Here is a 17508-nt window from a genome sequence, read left to right on the forward strand (position 1 = left end):
TTTTTACATCGTGGCGACCAGAACTGGATGCAAATATTCCAAGTGTGGCCTTACCAAGGCATTATAAAGTGGTATTAACACTTCACGTGATCTTGATTCTATCCCTCTGTTAATGTAACTTAGAACTGCATTGGCTTTTTTGGCAGCTGGAGCTGCCAAAGATAATAAAGGCAGATACAAAAATGGTATCTTACCAGAGCTGGATTTCACATAATTTAACCACCTGTTTGCCGTGCACCGAAACTGTGAGTGAGCGCACCTTCTGTCCATGCGCTTTGTTTGCACACATGCACGTGGCTTAGAAAACGTGGCTGAATAGAGCCGGAGTGGAGAAGCACCTGCAGGTCACCACTACCGGTCCAAAATGGCTGAATGCCACCACTGTATCTTACCGAAGACTTCTGATAACCCATAGACCTTTTGATTGTAGACGTCCGTCTTGTCCCAGATGAAGTAATAGGAGAGGTCTGGAGCTGCCGCGAACCACTTTCTGAAGAGACGTCCTTCCACCGCGACCATGAGGTGGACTTTCATCAGGTTAAAAGGGATGGTGGGATGGGTTAAGCTGATCTTCAGGACTGATTTGTAGCCAGAGGTACGGCTGCTCAGGTAGCTTAGCTTGATTTTAGTCCCTGAGATTTTAATCTCTTCTTGCAAGGCCTGGAGATTTAAAAAAGAAAATCACAAAGCTAAAGAATAGCAAAGTCCACTTTTTGGACAGGTTTGAAAGTGGGGTCAAAGAGCTGAATTGTAATTCCAGGATTGTGCAGACGCTATTTCGAGCAAAGGACAGTTGTTGGTCCCTCAATTTGCCAAGGGTGGCCCACATCTAGAAGTATCTTTTTTTAAAAAAGGTTTTGATTTATTTTTATTTTTTTTACAAACCTATCAAGTGTGGCACCTGGGTGTCATATATTCTAATACAAGCAAAACTAATAACATTAGTTACAGTTACCACTTTCGATCACCTGATATATTTCTGATAGTAATACATATTTATATAAAGTTGCAATCTGTCATTATTTGATTATTCCATGTTTTCTCTTATTATTGCTCTTATTATGGAAAAGTGTATACATGAATATTCCCCTTTTCTCTTATTTCTATCTCTTATTCTAACTTTTAATCATGTCATCCTTTGATTAAAAAAAAAAACATTTTCTTTCTATCCTATCTAGCTTGTAATCATGTCACCTACCTATAAAAAAAAGAAAAAGAGAAGCAAATCAAAACAACATCAAAAATGAAAAATCATCTATCCATCTTCTCTTGCCCGCTTCAATACTTTAATTGCTATGCTTTTTTTTTTTTTTACTTGTCTCCCATATTCCTCTCTAAGATCTTTATCTCTTTCTACATCTGCTTTTCGGCTGTTCAATCTGAGTATTTTTCCCACCTCCTCCACTGCCTAGTTTCCAGGATCTGGAGCAGTGGTAGGTTCCTATCAATCCGGACCAGTTCGCCGAACCGGTAGTAGCTTGATGGCCTGGGTTGATGGAACCGGCCACACCCACGAACTGGTTCTCCTGGTGGCACCAATCTTGTTTTTTGCTTCTGCGCATGCGCAGAGCTATTTTTGTTTTATTGCGCATGTGGCGTGTCCCTGACCGAACCGGCAGTAACAGCTACCGGAATTCACCCCTGATCTGGAAGTATATTTGTAGTCCTGTTTTCTTACCTGGATTTCTGGCACGATGGGGCCTCGCTCGGAACAGGAGCTGGCGAAGGCGGTCAGCGGAGTGGGGGAAACCACAGGATTGGGCCGGGCGAAGTTGCTCAGGTCACAGCTGGGGATGTCGTTTTCTTCGTGCCGCATGACGATGGTCTCCATGACGAAGAAGTGGTTCCAGGGCAGCCACAGCGTGTGATCCTGAGTGATGAAGGGCGCCCGCTCGAAACGCAGAACGACGGCTATCCCGCCATTCGTGACCAGGTCAAAACTGTGCGGACAGAAAGCCAAGATGGGTTTTTGCTTTTTTTCCCCCTTTTTTTACAGGAGGGAAGCGATAAAGATGTAGATTAGCTACCGATGTCAGTGAAAAAGGCTGACCTTGTGGTGATATTTTCCCTCAAAAAAATAAAACAATTTAAAATGAAATTGGAATAAAATACAATCTAAGATGAAAAATGGAACAAAATGCAATAATTTAAGATATAGATAAAATATGATAAAATTTATATTTTTATATCCTGAGAAGCATGTCTCGGATTCAGACACAGAGATTTGTTTTAAGAGGAGAGTTTTTGCAAATGTTTCAGGTAGTCCTCAAACTTACGACCACAATCGGGACAGGAATGTCTGCTGCTAAGCAAGGTGGGCTTAGTCGTGCCCAATCTTACGGCATTTTCATGCCTGTTCTTAAGCGAATCACATGGTTTTTAAGCAAATCCAGCTTCTCTCGTTATAAGCCAGCTGGTTTAGTCGCAAACCATCAAAATTGAGACGCTTGGCTCATATTTACGACGGTTGTAGTCACGCAATCCCCTTTTGCGACCTTCAAACCATCAAAGTCAATGTTGGGAAGCCAGAGTCACTTCACCACCGTGTCACTAACTTTAACCCCTTCAGTGAGTCCCTTAACAACTGGCAAGAAAGGTCCTAAAGTGGGGCAAAATTCATCGAACACCAGTCTCGCTTTGCAAAGGAAATGTTGGCCCCCATTGTGGTCATAAGTCGAGGACCACCTATCTGTTTCTGCAACAATACTGCATCCAGTTTTGGTCGCCACGATGTAGAAAAGATGTGGAGTCTCTAGAAAGAATGCAGAGAAGAGCAACAAAGAGGATTAGGGGACTAGAGGCTAAAACACATGAAGAACTGGGTATGTCTAGTTTAATGAAAAGAAGGACTAGGGGAGACATGATAGCAGTCTTCCAATATCTCAGGGGTTGCCACAAAGAAGAGGGAGTCAAGCTATTCTCCAAGGCACCTGAGGGCAGAACAAGAAGCAATGGGTGGAAACTAATCAAGGAGAGAAGCAACTTAGAACTGAGGAGAAATTTCTTGACAGTTAGAACAATTAATCAGTGGAACAGCTTGCCTCCAGAAGTTGTGAATGCCCCAACACTGGAAGTCTTTAAGAAGATGTTGTATAACCCACTTGTCTGAAGTGGAGTAGGGTTTCCTGCCTAGACAGGGGGTTGGACTAGAAGACCTCCAAGGTCCCTTCCAACTGTTATTCTCTTCTATTCTATTGCGTCAAGTACCACTTATGTTACACCTGTGCATTTAACCTTCCGGTTTTTCTCTTCCCATTCCAGATGTCAACAGCTGGCTGCTTACCTTTGGTTTCCAGTTGCACAACGTTATCCCTGGGTATCCTAAACCTGACATGAACACTATGGAGCCATCCTATGAGCTCAGCCACACCCAGCTGAAAACCCAGGAATGGGACAACAGCAAGGTAATTTAGTGGGACTTTGAGGAACTCCCAGAAACTGCCCCAACACTGGAAGTCTTTAAGAAGATGTTGGATAGCCATCTGTCTGAAACGGTATGGGGTTTCCTGCCTAGGCAGGGGGTTGGACTAGAAGACCTCCAAGGTCCCTTCCAACTCTGCTATTATATTGTAACTCCCACCGTAGCACCGCTCGGTTCTCCATCCTGGCTCGCCACTTTGCCAAATATTAAGTAACTGTTTATAATGTCTTCCTTGAGGCTCTGGTGCTTTTGAGTTTGCCGGCGTGCCAGAAACTGGGCTATTAAAAATCAGCCAGCGTGTTCCTCCTTTAATTGCAGGATCAATACCAATACTCTTTCGCTCTCTTGCTTTGTTTTTTATTTTATTTTCACGGACCGGAAATGAATTAGCCACACTGTTAGGGAGATCTTGCCTGCTGGACTGTGAATTAGAGACATATCTCACCATAGACCGCCGTAAGATGGGGCCTCTGGATGTTGGCCACCCATTGCCAGCTGATATAATGCCTCTATAGATTTCTCCCTTCACGCTAATGAGGACCTCTATGCCTGTTTCCTACATTACACACAGACACACAGATTCCATTGTTGCTTCAACTCCCAGAATTCCCCAGCCAAAATGGTTGGGTCTCAGCTCCTAGACTTCCCCAGCCAGCTTGGGTGGACTTCAACTCCCAGAATTCCCCAGCCAAAATGGTTGGATCTCAGCTCCTAGAATTCCCCAGCCAGCTTGGGTGGACTTCAACTCCCAGAATTCCCCAGCCAAAATGATTGGGTCTCAGCACCTGGACTTCCCCAGCCAGCTTAGGTGGACTTCAACTCCCAGAATTCCCCAGCCAAAATGGTTGGATCTCAGCTCCTAGAATTCCCCAGCCAGCTTGGGTGGACTTCAACTCCCAGAATTCCCCAGCCAAAATGATTGGGTCTCAGCACCTGGACTTCCCCAGCCAGCTTGGGTGGACTTCAACTCCCAGAATTCCCCAGCCAAAATGGTTGGGTCTCAGCTCCTAGACTTCCCCAGCCAGCTTGGGTGGACTTCAACTCCCAGAATTCCCCAGCCAAAATGGTTGGATCTCAGCTCCTAGAATTCCCCAGCCAGCTTGGGTGGACTTCAACTCCCAGAATTCCCCAGCCAAAATGATTGGGTCTCAGCACCTGGACTTCCCCAGCCAGCTTGGGTGGACTTCAACTCCCAGAATTCCCCAGCCAAAATGGCTGGATCTCAGCACCTAGACTTCTCCAGCCAGCTTGGGTGGACTTCAACTCCCAGAATTCCCCAGCCAAAATGGTTGGGTCTCAGCTCCTAGAATTCCCCAGCCAGCTTGGGTGGACTTCAACTCCCAGAATTCCCCAGCCAAAATGGTTGGGTCTCAGCGCCTAGACTTCCCCAGCCAGCTTGGGTGGACTTCAACTCCCAGAATTCCCCAGCCAAAATGGTTGGGTCTCAGCGCCTAGACTTCCCCAGCCAGCATACCTCTTCAGTCTAATCGACAATAAAATTTCTATATAAGCTTATCAAGCCTGGTGCGAAAGACTGAAGTCAATTCAAAACTTAACCAACAAGTTAAGACAGCTCAGGTTGAAAAACGTAAGGTTTATTGCTGAATTTATTTACTGCTGACTTCTGGAAATCTTGTAGCCTCTGAGAATGTTTGCACCGTTGTTGCCTACTCCCTTGTCCAAAGCAAGAATCTGTGCATATATTTTAAAAGGATCATTTTTTTTAACTGCCTGACAAAATGGATTATTCTGTTGGGACAACAATCGGCTTGACAAAGGAAGGAATGTTTTCTGGTAATTTGATTGGAATCCTTCAAGGTCCAGTTGTTTAAACGCCCCTCCCCAACAAACACCCAGACTAGTCTTCATTGCTGTGGCTGCGCAGATGTTTCCAGAGTGTTGATGCAAAACACGTCTGTAACAACCGAAAGAAATTCCCATTCTCTGAGATCTTGAGAATAATGGCATGACAGAGTTGGAAGGGACCTTGGAGGTCTTCCAGTCCAACCCTCTGCTGAAGCGGGAAAGGCTATCCCATTTGAGACTCTCTTCTTAAAAATTCCCAGCGATGGAACACCTACAACTTCTGGAGACAACAGAAAGTTAATTGTTTTTGCTGTCGGGGAAATTTCTCCTTCATTGTAAGTTGGATTTCTCTTTGATAATTTTTCCACATCAACAGAATTACAGAGTTGGAAGGGATCTTGTAGGTCATCTAGTCCAACCCCGCCCAAAGCAGGAAACCCTATACTATTTCTGACTGACGGCAGTCCAGTCTCTTCTTCAAAGCCTCCAGGGATGAAGCTCCCACAACTTCTGTTCCATGGGTGGATTGTTCTCACTGTCAGAAAATCCCTCCTTATTTCCAGGTTGAATCTCTCCTTGATCAGTTTCCATCCATGATTCCTTGTCTGGCCTTCAGGGGCTTTGGAGAATAGCTTGACCCCCTCCTCTCTGTGGCAGCACCCCCTCAAATATTGGAAGACTGCTCTCATGTCTTCTCTGTCCCTTCTCTTCACTAGACTAGCCATGCCCAGTTCCTGCAACCGTTCATCGTATGTTTTAGCCTCCAGTCCCCTCATCACCTTTGTTGCTCTTCTTTGCACTTTTTCCTCAAAGTCTCTTTATTCATATTGACAGAGTTAGAAGGGACCTTGTAGGTCATCTAGTCCAACCCACGCCCAAACAGGAGACCCTTCACCATTTCTGACAGATGGCAGTCCAGTCTCTTCTTGAAAGCCTCCAGTGATGAAGCTCCCACAACTTCCGAAGGCAACTTCTGTTCTATGGGTTGATGGTTCTTACTGTCAGAAAATTCATTCTTATTTGCAGGTTGAATCTCTCCTTGTTCAGTTTCCATCCATTATTCCTTGTCTGGCCTTCAGGGGCTTTGGAAAATAGCTTGACCCCCTTCTCTCTGTGGCACCCCTCAAATATTGGAAGACTGCTATCATGTCTCCCCTAGTCCTTCTCTTCACTAAACTAGCCATGCCCAGTTCCTGCAACTGTTCATTGTATGTTTTAGCCTCCAGTCCCCTAATCTTCCTGGTTGCTCTTCTCTGCACTCTTTCTAGAATCTCCACGTCTTTTTTACATCGTGGCGACCAAAATTGGATGCAGTATTCCTAGTGTGGCCTTAGCAAGGCACTATAAAGTGGTATTAACCCTTCACGTGACAGAGTCTGACCAGGTAAAATCTATACCCATGAGACGGTCCCAGATGCAGCTCAACTGGATGGATGACCCATTGAATTGTTCGAGCTGGCTCAGCCACCCGCTCATTTTTAATATGCTCCTCTCTGTGTTACTCAAGCCTTAGTAATGTGCAACTTTAAGAACCTGGGCTTCCAGTGGGATTAATTAATACAAAAGAAACCGGCATTCCATAAAGATGTGCTACCTGCCCTCTGGGAAAATTCCATCTATGCCATTGTTAAGAGTCGACTACGACTTGACTCATCAAATTTGCAGATGACACCAAGCTGGCAGGAATAGCCAACACTCCAGAAGACAGGCTAAAGATACAGAAGGATCTTGACAAACTTGAACATTGGGCACTATCTAATAAAATGAAATTCAATGGTGAAAAGAGTAAGGTTCTACATTTAGGCAAGAAAAACGAAATGCACAGGTACAGTATAGGTGGTACCTTGCTCAATAGTAGTAACTGGGAGAGGGATCTTGGAGTCCTAGTGGACAACCATTTAAATATGAGCCAGCCGTGTGCAGCAGCTGCCCAAAAAGCCAACACAGTTCTAGGCTGCATAAACAGAGGGATAGAATCAAGATCACGGGAAGGGTTAATACCACTTTATAATGGCTTGGTAAGGCCACACTTGGAATACGGCATCCAGTTTTGGTTGCCACGATGTAGAAAAGATGTGGAGACTCTAGAAAGAGTGCAGAGAAGAGCAACAAAGAGGATTAGGGGACTGGAGACTAAAACATATGAAGAACGGTTGCAGGAACTGGGTATGTTTAGCTTAAGAGAAAGAAGGACTAGGGGAGACATGATAGAAGTCTTCCAATATCTCAGGGGCTGCCACAAAGAAGAGGGAGTCAAGCTATTCTCCAAAGCACCTGAGGGTAGAACAAGAAGCAATGGATGGAAACTAATCAAGGAGAGAAGCAACTTAGAACTGAGGAGAAATTTCCTGACAGTTAGAACAATTAATCAGTGAAACAGAAGTTGCCTCCAGAAGTTGTGAATGCCCCAACACTGGAAGTCTTTAAGAAGATGTTGGACAGCCATTTGTCTGAAATGGTATAGGGTTTCCTGCCTAGGCAGGGGGTTGGACTAGAAGGCCTCCAAGGTCCCTTCCAACTCTGCTATTGTGTTATTGTATTGAAATTTCTCCTCAGTTCTAAGTTGCTTCTCTCCTTGATTAATTTCCATTTGTAGAACTTGGACTCGTACAACCCCCCCCCCCCTTCTCTCACTGTTTACCATTGAAGTCTAAACTGCTTACACTTTCTCCATAAGGTAGTTAGGCTGTAAGGATTGAAAGTGCATCCTTGGGCAGCAAAAGCCATCCGATGGGATTCACGCTTAATATACAGGGTTTGCATTACAAATGTTGTCTTTTCCAGGTCTTAGGAAGGAAAGGGATGCACCTACCTGCCGTCTTGCCTGCTGATGGTGTAGCCAAAAAGAGGATTGTTGACAAAGCTGATGTTGACGCCCACCAGAGGGGTCCCGTCTGCGGTCATCACCTGCCCACGAATGACACAAGGGTGCCTGCGAGGAAGTAAAAAAAAACAAACACGACACCACCACAAAGTTGAAAGGCGTGAATTGGCAAAACAAGGAGAAGACTTTGTAAGTGACAAAACAAGGACTTGTGACTCCGAGCCCTGTTGGAGTCTTGGACTCTTTGTTTCAGCACCTCTAACTTCCGTCGGTTGCTACTGGGCCTGAACTTCTTGAGATGGGCCTGAACTTCTTGAGATGGGCCTGAACTTCTTGAGATGGGCTCCACCATCTTTTTTTTTTTTTGCATGCAAGGAAGCTTTTATGTTCCCACCAAGGACGGCTTCGGTTCTGCATGCCCAGTTCATATTCCTGATGGGTAATTTAATTTTCCAGGTAGGGATGCAACAGTCTTTTGCGTGTAACCCCGAAACAACGGATCGATGGGGACTGCGGCACCGGGGATTAGCTGCTCTTTGGAACTCCTTTCTGGTTTGCAATTGATCAAAAGTCGGTGGCAATATTATATAAGATACAGTCAAAGAGAAAGGAGAGTGGGAGAGAGAGAAGAAACGTGTCTAGGAGACTCTTGGGTTGCGAGGCTAAAATGACTGAACACTGAACTCTTCTAGGGAAGGAAGGAAAGGAGGGGAGGAAAACGGGGAAGGAAGGGGTAAGAGGAGAAGGGGAAGGAGGGAAGGAAGAGGAAGAGGAGAAAGAGAAGCTGAAGAAGAAGGAGGGGAAGGAAAGAAGGGAAAGAGGAAAAGGAGAAGGAAGGGAGGAAGGAAAATTGAAGAAAGGAAGGGGTAAGAGGAGAAGGGGATGGAGAAGCTGAAGGAGAAGGAGGGGAAGGACAAAGGGAAAGAGGAAAAGGAGAAAGAGGGGAAGGAAGGATGGAAGGAAGGGGAAGAAAGGAAGGAAAGAAAGGAGGGAAGGAAAGCAGGGAAGAACGGAAGGGGTAAGAGGAGAAGGGGAAGGAGAGGGAAAGAGAAGAAGGGAAGGAAGGGGAAAGAGGAGAAAGAGAAGGAAAAGCTGAAGGAGAAGGAGGGGAAAAAGAAGAGAAAGAGGAAAAGGAGAAGGAGGGGAAGGAAGGAAGAGGAAAGTGGGGAAGAACGTAAGGGGTAAGAGGAAAAGGGGAAGGAGAAGGAAAGAGAGAGAGGGAAGGCAGGGGAAGAGGAGAAAGAGAAGGAGAAGCTGAAGGGAAGGGGAAGGAAAGAAGGGGAAGAGGAAAAGGAGAACAAGAGGAAGAGGAAGATGGAGGGAAGAAGGAAAAAAAGAGGGAAGGGAAGTGGGGAAGAAAGGAAGGGATAAGAGGAGAAGGAGAAGGAAAGACAAGGAGGGAAGGAAGAGGGAAGAGGAGAAGCTGAAGGATAAGAGGGGGAAGAGGAAAAGGAGGGGAAGGGAGGGAGGGAGGACGTAGAAAAAATTGAAGGGAATGAGACTGATGGTGATGGATGGAAGAAAAGGTGGTAGAAAAGAGGAAAGAAGGAAACAATGAAAATAGAAAAGAGGAAGAAAGCAAAGGAGAAAGGAGGGAAGAGAGGAATGATAGGAGAAAGCAAGGAGGGAGGGAGGACATAGAAAAGAAGGGAATGAGAGTGATGATCGATGGAAGAAAGGGTGATAGAAAAGAGGAAGGAAAGGAGGGAGGGGGATGAGAGGGATGACAGAAGGGGAAAAGAGGAAGGGGGAAGGGAGGGAGAGGAAGACTTGAAAAGGGGTTTGCACCAGCTGCCTTGCTTAGCAACGGAAATTTTGGATCCTGTGATGGCCATAAGTCGAGAGCTAGTTGACAGCTTGTTCTGTTTACATGAGGAAGGCTCCATTCTTTACGTCTAGAAATGCCGTTTGCAGGCCGGCTCCTGAGCGATGCGGACCGGCAGAATCAAAAGGAGTTTCTTTTCTAGTCCAGTCCAGGGTTGGGTTCCTACCAGTTCCGATCGCTTCAGCTGAACCGGTAGTGGTTTGGCGGCCTGGGTCACTGGAACCGGCAGCGACCCAGGCCTGCCACGCCCCGAAACCGGTTCTCCAAACGGTGCTGCAGGCGGCGCCATCTTGTTTTTGGGTTCTGCACATGCACAGAACAATTTGAATCGAACTGCGCGTGCATCAAGCACACCCGTGCGAAGCGTGCACACGAGTGAACCGGCAGTAATGCCTGCCGGAACCTCCCTCCCCCCCCCCGGTCCAATCTATGTACCGCGTGTGAAGTTGGAACATCCCCAGTTTCTAGATTTTAATGTGCAGCAATCTTTGATGGGGAAATATTTCAATCCGTAATCTCTCTCTCTCTCTCTGTCTTTCTCTCTCTCTCTCTCTCTCTCTCTCTCTCTCTCTCTCCCTCCCTCCCTCCCTCCCTCCCTCTCTCTCAACTGCCTCCAGCTAGGCTGCCTTTGATTTGCATGCATTTGGGAGCCTGGCAATTGTTGCCAGATGTGCTGAGTGACTTCCCTATAAAGGGGAATTCAAAGGCATCAAGTCCAAGGGACAAAGGTCTTTGCACACTTAAACGCCAACACTGAAGATTCCGGCAGCGCTCACTTTGAGAGCATGAATAAGAAGAGTTGGGAAGGACTTTGGAGGTCTTCTAGTCCAACCTTCTGCTCAAGCAGGAGACCCTATACCATTTTTCCTGCCCGAGTAGGGGTTTGGAGTAGGAGACCTCCAAGGTCCCTTACTACTCTGTAACCTACCTACCTACCTATCATCTATCTAACTACCATCTTCCATCCATCCATCCATCCATCCATCCATCCATCCATCCATCATCTATCTATCTATCTATCTATCTATCTATCTATCTATCTATCACCTACCTGTCACCCATCCATCCATCTATCTATCATCTCTCTCTCTCCCTCTCTCCCTCTCTCTCTCTATCATCTATCTATCTATCTATCTATCTATCTATCTATCTATCTATCATCTATCATCTACCTATCATCTCTCTCTCCTCTCTCTCGAATCTATCTATCTATCTACTAGCTATCATCCATCCATCCATCCATCCATCCATCCATCCATCATCTATCTATCTACTACCTACCTATCATCCATCCATCCATCCATCCATCCATCCATCCATCCATCCATCTATCTATCTATCTATCACCTACCTGTCACCCATCCATCCATCTATCTATCATCTCTCTCTCTCCCTCCCTCTCTCTCTCTATCTCTCTCATCTATCTATCTATCTATCTATCTATCTATCTATCTATCTATCTATCATCTATCATCTCTCTCTCCTCTCTCTCGAATCTATCTATCTATCTACTAGCTATCATTCATCCATCCATCCATCCATCCATCCATCCATCCATCCATCCATCCATCCATCTTTCTAAGATAGGAAATCCATCTTCTCTTTATCTCTATCATCTTGCTCTATCTCTATCTCTGTCTCTGTCATCTATTTCTCTAACTCTGTCATCTCTCTTTATCTATCTGTATCTATCTACATCAATTTACCTAACCTGAGACCATCCTAAACTTGGGTTTGAAAGAATTATGGGATAGCCCAGAGATACCTGCGCTCTGGTGGAAGGGAGTGAAGAAAGAAAGGTGAAAATTTACGAAGCAATTAAGTTCTCCACTTTGCCTTTCATTTCCCCTCCCAGGTGATTAAATTTGCCCCTTTTGGGAAAATCAATTAACGCTGTGCCTTGTCAACATCTGGTCTCTCTTAGGTCAACCTGTCCTTTCCAGAGGCGAAGTCGTCTACCCACAATGCACCGAGCCCCACAGGAACACGGTTAATGTTAATTTAGTCGGCCGTTTCCTTCAGAAGACCTTGGTCTAAAAAATGCAATTACGTCTTCATAGCGAAATGGTGCTGCGAAAAAAAACCCCTTCTCCGGGTCTATCCAGGAAGGTTTCACGAAATACAATTTCAATATAAATGGAATATAAAATATTAAAACTAAAACGATTCTCTTCTGCTAATAGGAAGTACTGCCAATAAGAAATTAAGATGAGGCAATTTAGCACATCCACTGATTTAGCTACTCGAACAGGAGGGTTAGCAATTCATTGAATTAGGAACACCGTACAACTTTGCCAAGTTATTTTGGAAATGGTTTCGATGGTGTAGGTATGCTGGTCTTGTTGTGTTCACGTCTTTTCCCGTGTAAGATTGAGATTGTATAGGCAACAATCTCACTCATACACGAGAAAAGACCCGAATACAACAAGACCAGTATGTATGTATGTATGTATGTATGTATGTATGTATGTATGTATGTATATGTATGTATATGTATGTATATGTATGTATATGTATGTATATGTTTTATATGTATGTATATGTGTATATATATATACATATATATATATATATATATATATATATATATATATATATATATATATATGTTGTATTTGTACTGATAAATAAATAAAGGGAGACTAGTATAGATCTATTTCGAGCTATTTAGCTCTCATCAGCTAGCCATACCCTTACTGGGATTTGAACCTGGGCTGTATTATATATTAGGCAGGAGTCTTAGCCACTAAGCCACAGGCTCTCTTCCTTATCTCTCTTCCTTATCTCTTCCTTATCTCTTTCTTATCTCTTCCTTATATATAATACACCCCAGGTTCAAATCCCAGTAAGGGTATGGCTAGCTCTCTTCCTTATCTCTTCCTTATATATAATACAGCCCAGGTTCAAATCCCAGTAAGGGTATGGCTAGCTGATGAGAGCCAATTAGCTCGAAATAGATCTATACTAGTCTCCCTTTATTTATTTATCAGTACAAATACAACACAAATATAAAAAGGCAACATTAAAAATAAAAATATGGTTTTCTGCCTGCATGGTCTTCTGTGATGAGCCGAAGGACAGAAAGAGGGAGTAGTGACCTTCCTCCCATATTTAGGCATACCAGGGGTTGTAACACAAATACATACATACATACATACATACATACATACATACATATCCTATTTTTAATCAGATCCTTTTTTTAATTTAAAAAAAACCTATGGGGATTTCTTAATATATGATAGCTCACTGCTTTTTTATTTTTTTTAAAGGAGATAATATAGCCATACCGTAATTTTAAACTCTCATATTACTAAGCAATGCATAATTCACAAGGAGATTAAATTAATGCCACTACTTTCCCCCTTGGGTGAAACAGAAAGTCCAAGTAAAAGTACGTTGAATTCACCTTCCGTAATTGCGGAAGACGAAAAGTCTCATTCTGAACAATATGCTTTGCGGAAAATCGGTCAAAAATGTAAATGACTTTGTGGGCTAGGAATTGCAAAAGAAAGGAAGAGCTGAGGCATAATTCTTTCTGTTGAAAAACAGTAGCAACGGCTTAAATTTTAATTGTTAATTAAGCTGGTCTATATAGGTAGTCCTCGTTTAATGACCGGTTGCTAGGGTTATGACAGGACACACACACACACACACACACCGCCAAAGGTTTTTGCTATTCGGATGCAACGTCCATTTTCTCCTCTCTTCTCTTCTTTTCTCTTCCCTATTCTATTCTATTCTATTCTATTCTATTCCATTCCATTCTCTCTCTTCCCTTCCCTTCTTTCTTCTCTTCTCTTCCTTATTCTATTCTATTCTATTCTATTCTATTCTATTCTATTCTATTCCATTCCATTCCATTCCCTCCTCTCTTCTCTTCTTTTCTTTTCCTTATTCTATTCCATTCCATTCCAAGTATCTTTTGGGAGATCTGTTGTAACTTCAAACAGCCACTAATATAAAACAAGGACAATCTGTATAATTTTGTACCTTTGTATTATTACTTTAAAAAAAAAATCAATTTCTGTTTTGAACCAGGGATATTTAGAAGGTGGAGGAAGGATCAAGACAGTCAAGACGGTTGTTTAGTGAATCGGGCTTCCCCAATGACTTTGCTCGTCAGAAGGTTGTAAAAAGGATCACGTGACACTCCCCCCCCCCCGGGACACTGCAGCCGTCATAAATATGAGTCAGGAGCCAACCGTCTGAATTTTGATCCCATGACCACGAGGACGTAAGTGTGAAAAGCGTTCACAAGTTACTTTTTTTCAGTGCCGTTGTAACTTTGAATGGCCACTAAGTGAATTGTTGTTAAGTCATACATAACAAAGGTGGGGGTCTCCATTGTACAAATATCATTTTGACTTTTTTTTGAACATTTCCTCCCCCAACATCCTATTTTAAACATCTCTGAGGGAAAAATAACCCCAACCCAATCAAAAACTTTTGCCATCTAAGTTTCTTCCTTCCTTTCCAATTTCCTTATCAATTTATCCTTATGGCTTCCGATCGAGGGGGGGAAAAAAAACCTGTTCCCAATTACAGCGTTTAGACGCATTACAGACCAAACTTCAGCAAGATTTAAAAATAACAATAATAATAATAATAACAGTTAGGAGGATTGGCCTAAATGCTTCCCCACAGCAATTCTTAAAAAAAAAAAATCCCCAAGGCCCAGGCAAGAATTTAAAAGACATTATAAGAAAGCTGTTATCAAGGGGTTGCCAAGATTTAGGAAGCGCTCCTCCGATAGGAAAATTCTGCTCATCGGAAAGCATCTTGCAAAAAATATTTTCGACAAGCGCCTGGCTTAAGCCAGATAGCTGGGAGACAAAGGCAAACGAAGGGAGGCCTGCAGAGAACTGCACAGAGGCAAAAAGAGCAGCGAAAAATGAGGGCCTGGTTGAAAATGGGGATGGAAAAATAGGTTCTCTGCGATGGAGGAGGGAAAAGATAAGATGCAGAACATGGCATCGTAGGTTTGGAAAGGACTTTGGAGGTCTTCTAATCCAAACTCTGCTCAGGTCTTTATCCATCCCAGTCAAATATACAATAGAGCAGAGCAAAATAGAATAGAGAATGGAATGGAATGGAATAGAATGGAATGGAATAGAATAGAATAGAACAGAACAGAACAGAACAATGGAATGAGAATAGAGTAGAGTAGAATAATGGAATGGGAATAGAGTAGAGTAGAGTAGAATAATGGAATGGGAATAGAGTAGAGTAGAGTAGAATAATGGAATGAGAATAGAGTAGAGTAGAGTAGAATAATGGAATGAGAATAGAGTAGAGTAGAGTAGAATAATGGAATGAGAATAGAGTAGAGTAGAGTAGAATAATGGAATGAGAATAGAGTAGAGTAGAGTAGAATAATGGAATGAGAATAGAGTAGAGTAGAATAATGGAATGAGAATAGAGTAGAGTAGAGTAGAATAATGGAATGAGAATAGAGTAGAGTAGAGTAGAATATTGGAATGGGAATAGAGTACAGTAGAGTAGAATAATGGAATGGGAATAGAGTACAGTAGAGTAGAATAATGGAATGGGAATAGAGTAGAGTAGAATAATGGAATGGGAATAGAGTAGAGTAGAATAATGGAATGAGAATAGAGTAGAGTAGAGTAGAATAATGGAATGGGAATAGAGTAGAGTAGAGTAGAATAATGGAATGGGAATAGAGTACAGTAGAGTAGAATAATGGAATGGGAATAGAGTACAGTAGAGTAGAATAATGGAATGAGAATAGAGTAGAGTAGAGTAGAATAATGGAATGAGAATAGAGTAGAGTAGAGTAGAATAATGGAATGGGAATAGAATAGAATAGAATGGGATGGGATTGAAAGGAATGGAATGGAATAGAATAGAATAAGCTTTAAGGGACCTTGTAGGTCTTCTAGTCCAGCCCTCTGATCAAGCAGGAGAACGTATGCCATTTCACATAAGTGACTGTCTAGACTCTTTTTAAAAAGGTTCTACATTTAGGCAAGGAAAACGAAATGCACAGGTACAGTATAGGTAGTACCTTGCTCAATAGGAGTAACTGGGAGAGGGACCTTGGAGTCCTAGTGGACAACAATTTAAATAGGAGCCAGCCGTGTGCAGCAGCTGCCAAAAAAGCCAACACAGTTCTAGGCTGCATCAACAGAGGGATAGAATCAAGATCACAGGAAGGGTTAATACCACTTTATAAGGCCTTGGTAAGGCCACACTTGGAATACGGCATTCAGTTTTGGTCGCCACGATGTAAAAAAGATGTGGAGACAATACGTTCACACGTGGAAGTCATCAAACAGTTGCCTCTCTTTCTGTAATAGCTATAAAATGACCATTAACATGTCAGTTATTTTTTTTATCAGTAAAAGGAAAAAACCCACCATACCCATAGGTATATTTTTTCCCTCAAGGGGCAACTGGACCTATTTGTTTTTCCTTGAAGAGGTTTCGCTTCTCATCCATGAAGCTTCTTTCGCTTCTGACTGGATGTTGAGGAATGGAAGGATTTATATTCCTTGCAGTCATTTGCATCCTTTTTGCAACTCCACGCTTTCCTTAACTCTTTAAATAACATTTCAACATCTTCCTTTAACTGCCATTTGGGGAAGTGGATTTTCTGTCTGCTTTCTGCCCCCAAAAAAATGCAGCAAGCTTGCAGTTCCATCTGTTTTATGACTTCCCGAGGAATCTCTTTTATTTTCCTCTACAATATTAACTTTCTGCCTAGTTGAATTCCGAAATGGCTAGAGACCACCTCTGCCCGAACGAGAGCCAGGGACAGCTTCTTTTACTTAAAACAGAGCTCCCCAAACTTAGCAACTTTAAGACTTGTGGACTTCAACTCCCAGAATTCTCCAGCCAGCTGGAGAATTCTGGGAGTTGAAGTCCACAGGTCTTAAAGTTGCCACGTTTGAAGATCTCTAACTTAAACTGTCTTCCCTCAAAATTGAGTCCGCTGGGTTTGATCCCTTCTTTTAACTAGTAAAGGAAGCTTGGAGTAGGCCTCACCCAACCCATGTTCTTTGGAATATAGAGACTTCCCCAGCCAAGAAGAAAGTCACAGAATAACAGAGTTAGATGGGACTTTGGAGGTCTTCTAGTCCAACCCCTGCACAGGCAGGAGACTGTATAACATTTCAGACAAATGGTTATCCAACATCTTCTTAAAGACTTCCAGTGTTGGGGCATTCACAACTTCTGGAGGCAAGTTGTTCCACTGGTTAATTGTTCTGACTGTCAGGAAGTTTCTCCTCAGTTCTAAGTTGCTTCTCTCCTTGATTAGTTTCCACCCATTGCTTCTTGTTCTACCCTCAGGTGCCTTGGAGAATAGTTTGACTCCCTCTTCTTTGTGGCAACCCCTGAGATATTGGAAGACTGCTATCATGTCTCCCCTAGTCCTTCTTTTGATTAAACTAGACATACCCAATTCTAGCAAACATTCTTTATATGTTTCAGCCTCCAGTCCCCTAATCATCTTTGTTGCTCCTCCTCGGGACCCATTGTGATGTCTCCTTGCTCAAAACCACAATGTCCTCATCAGTTTTTAAAGAGGGAGGGAGGGATCTAGGGATTTAGAAAGACCTAGTAGACAACCACTTAAGATACAGAAGGATCTTGACAAACTCGAACATT

The 17508-nt window shown here is 43.2% G+C and overlaps 1 protein-coding gene across 1 annotated transcript in view; it reads right to left on the reverse strand.

Annotated features, from left to right (window-relative positions):
- The window catches only part of TENM4 (teneurin transmembrane protein 4), a 490922-nt gene that overhangs the window by 42179 nt on the left and 431235 nt on the right, over nucleotides 1-17508 (reverse strand). Inside the window, exons 17-19 of the mRNA XM_081952366.1 lie at nucleotides 8040-8159; nucleotides 1679-1940; nucleotides 393-660 (exon numbers count right to left, since the gene is read on the reverse strand). Coding sequence (XP_081808492.1) covers nucleotides 393-660; nucleotides 1679-1940; nucleotides 8040-8159 — 650 coding nt within the window. The remainder of the gene's footprint in view (nucleotides 1-392; nucleotides 661-1678; nucleotides 1941-8039; nucleotides 8160-17508) is intronic.

This window comes from Natrix helvetica, assembly GCF_964273705.1.
Source record: "Natrix helvetica genome assembly, chromosome: 4".
NCBI lineage: Eukaryota > Metazoa > Chordata > Lepidosauria > Squamata > Natricidae > Natrix > Natrix helvetica.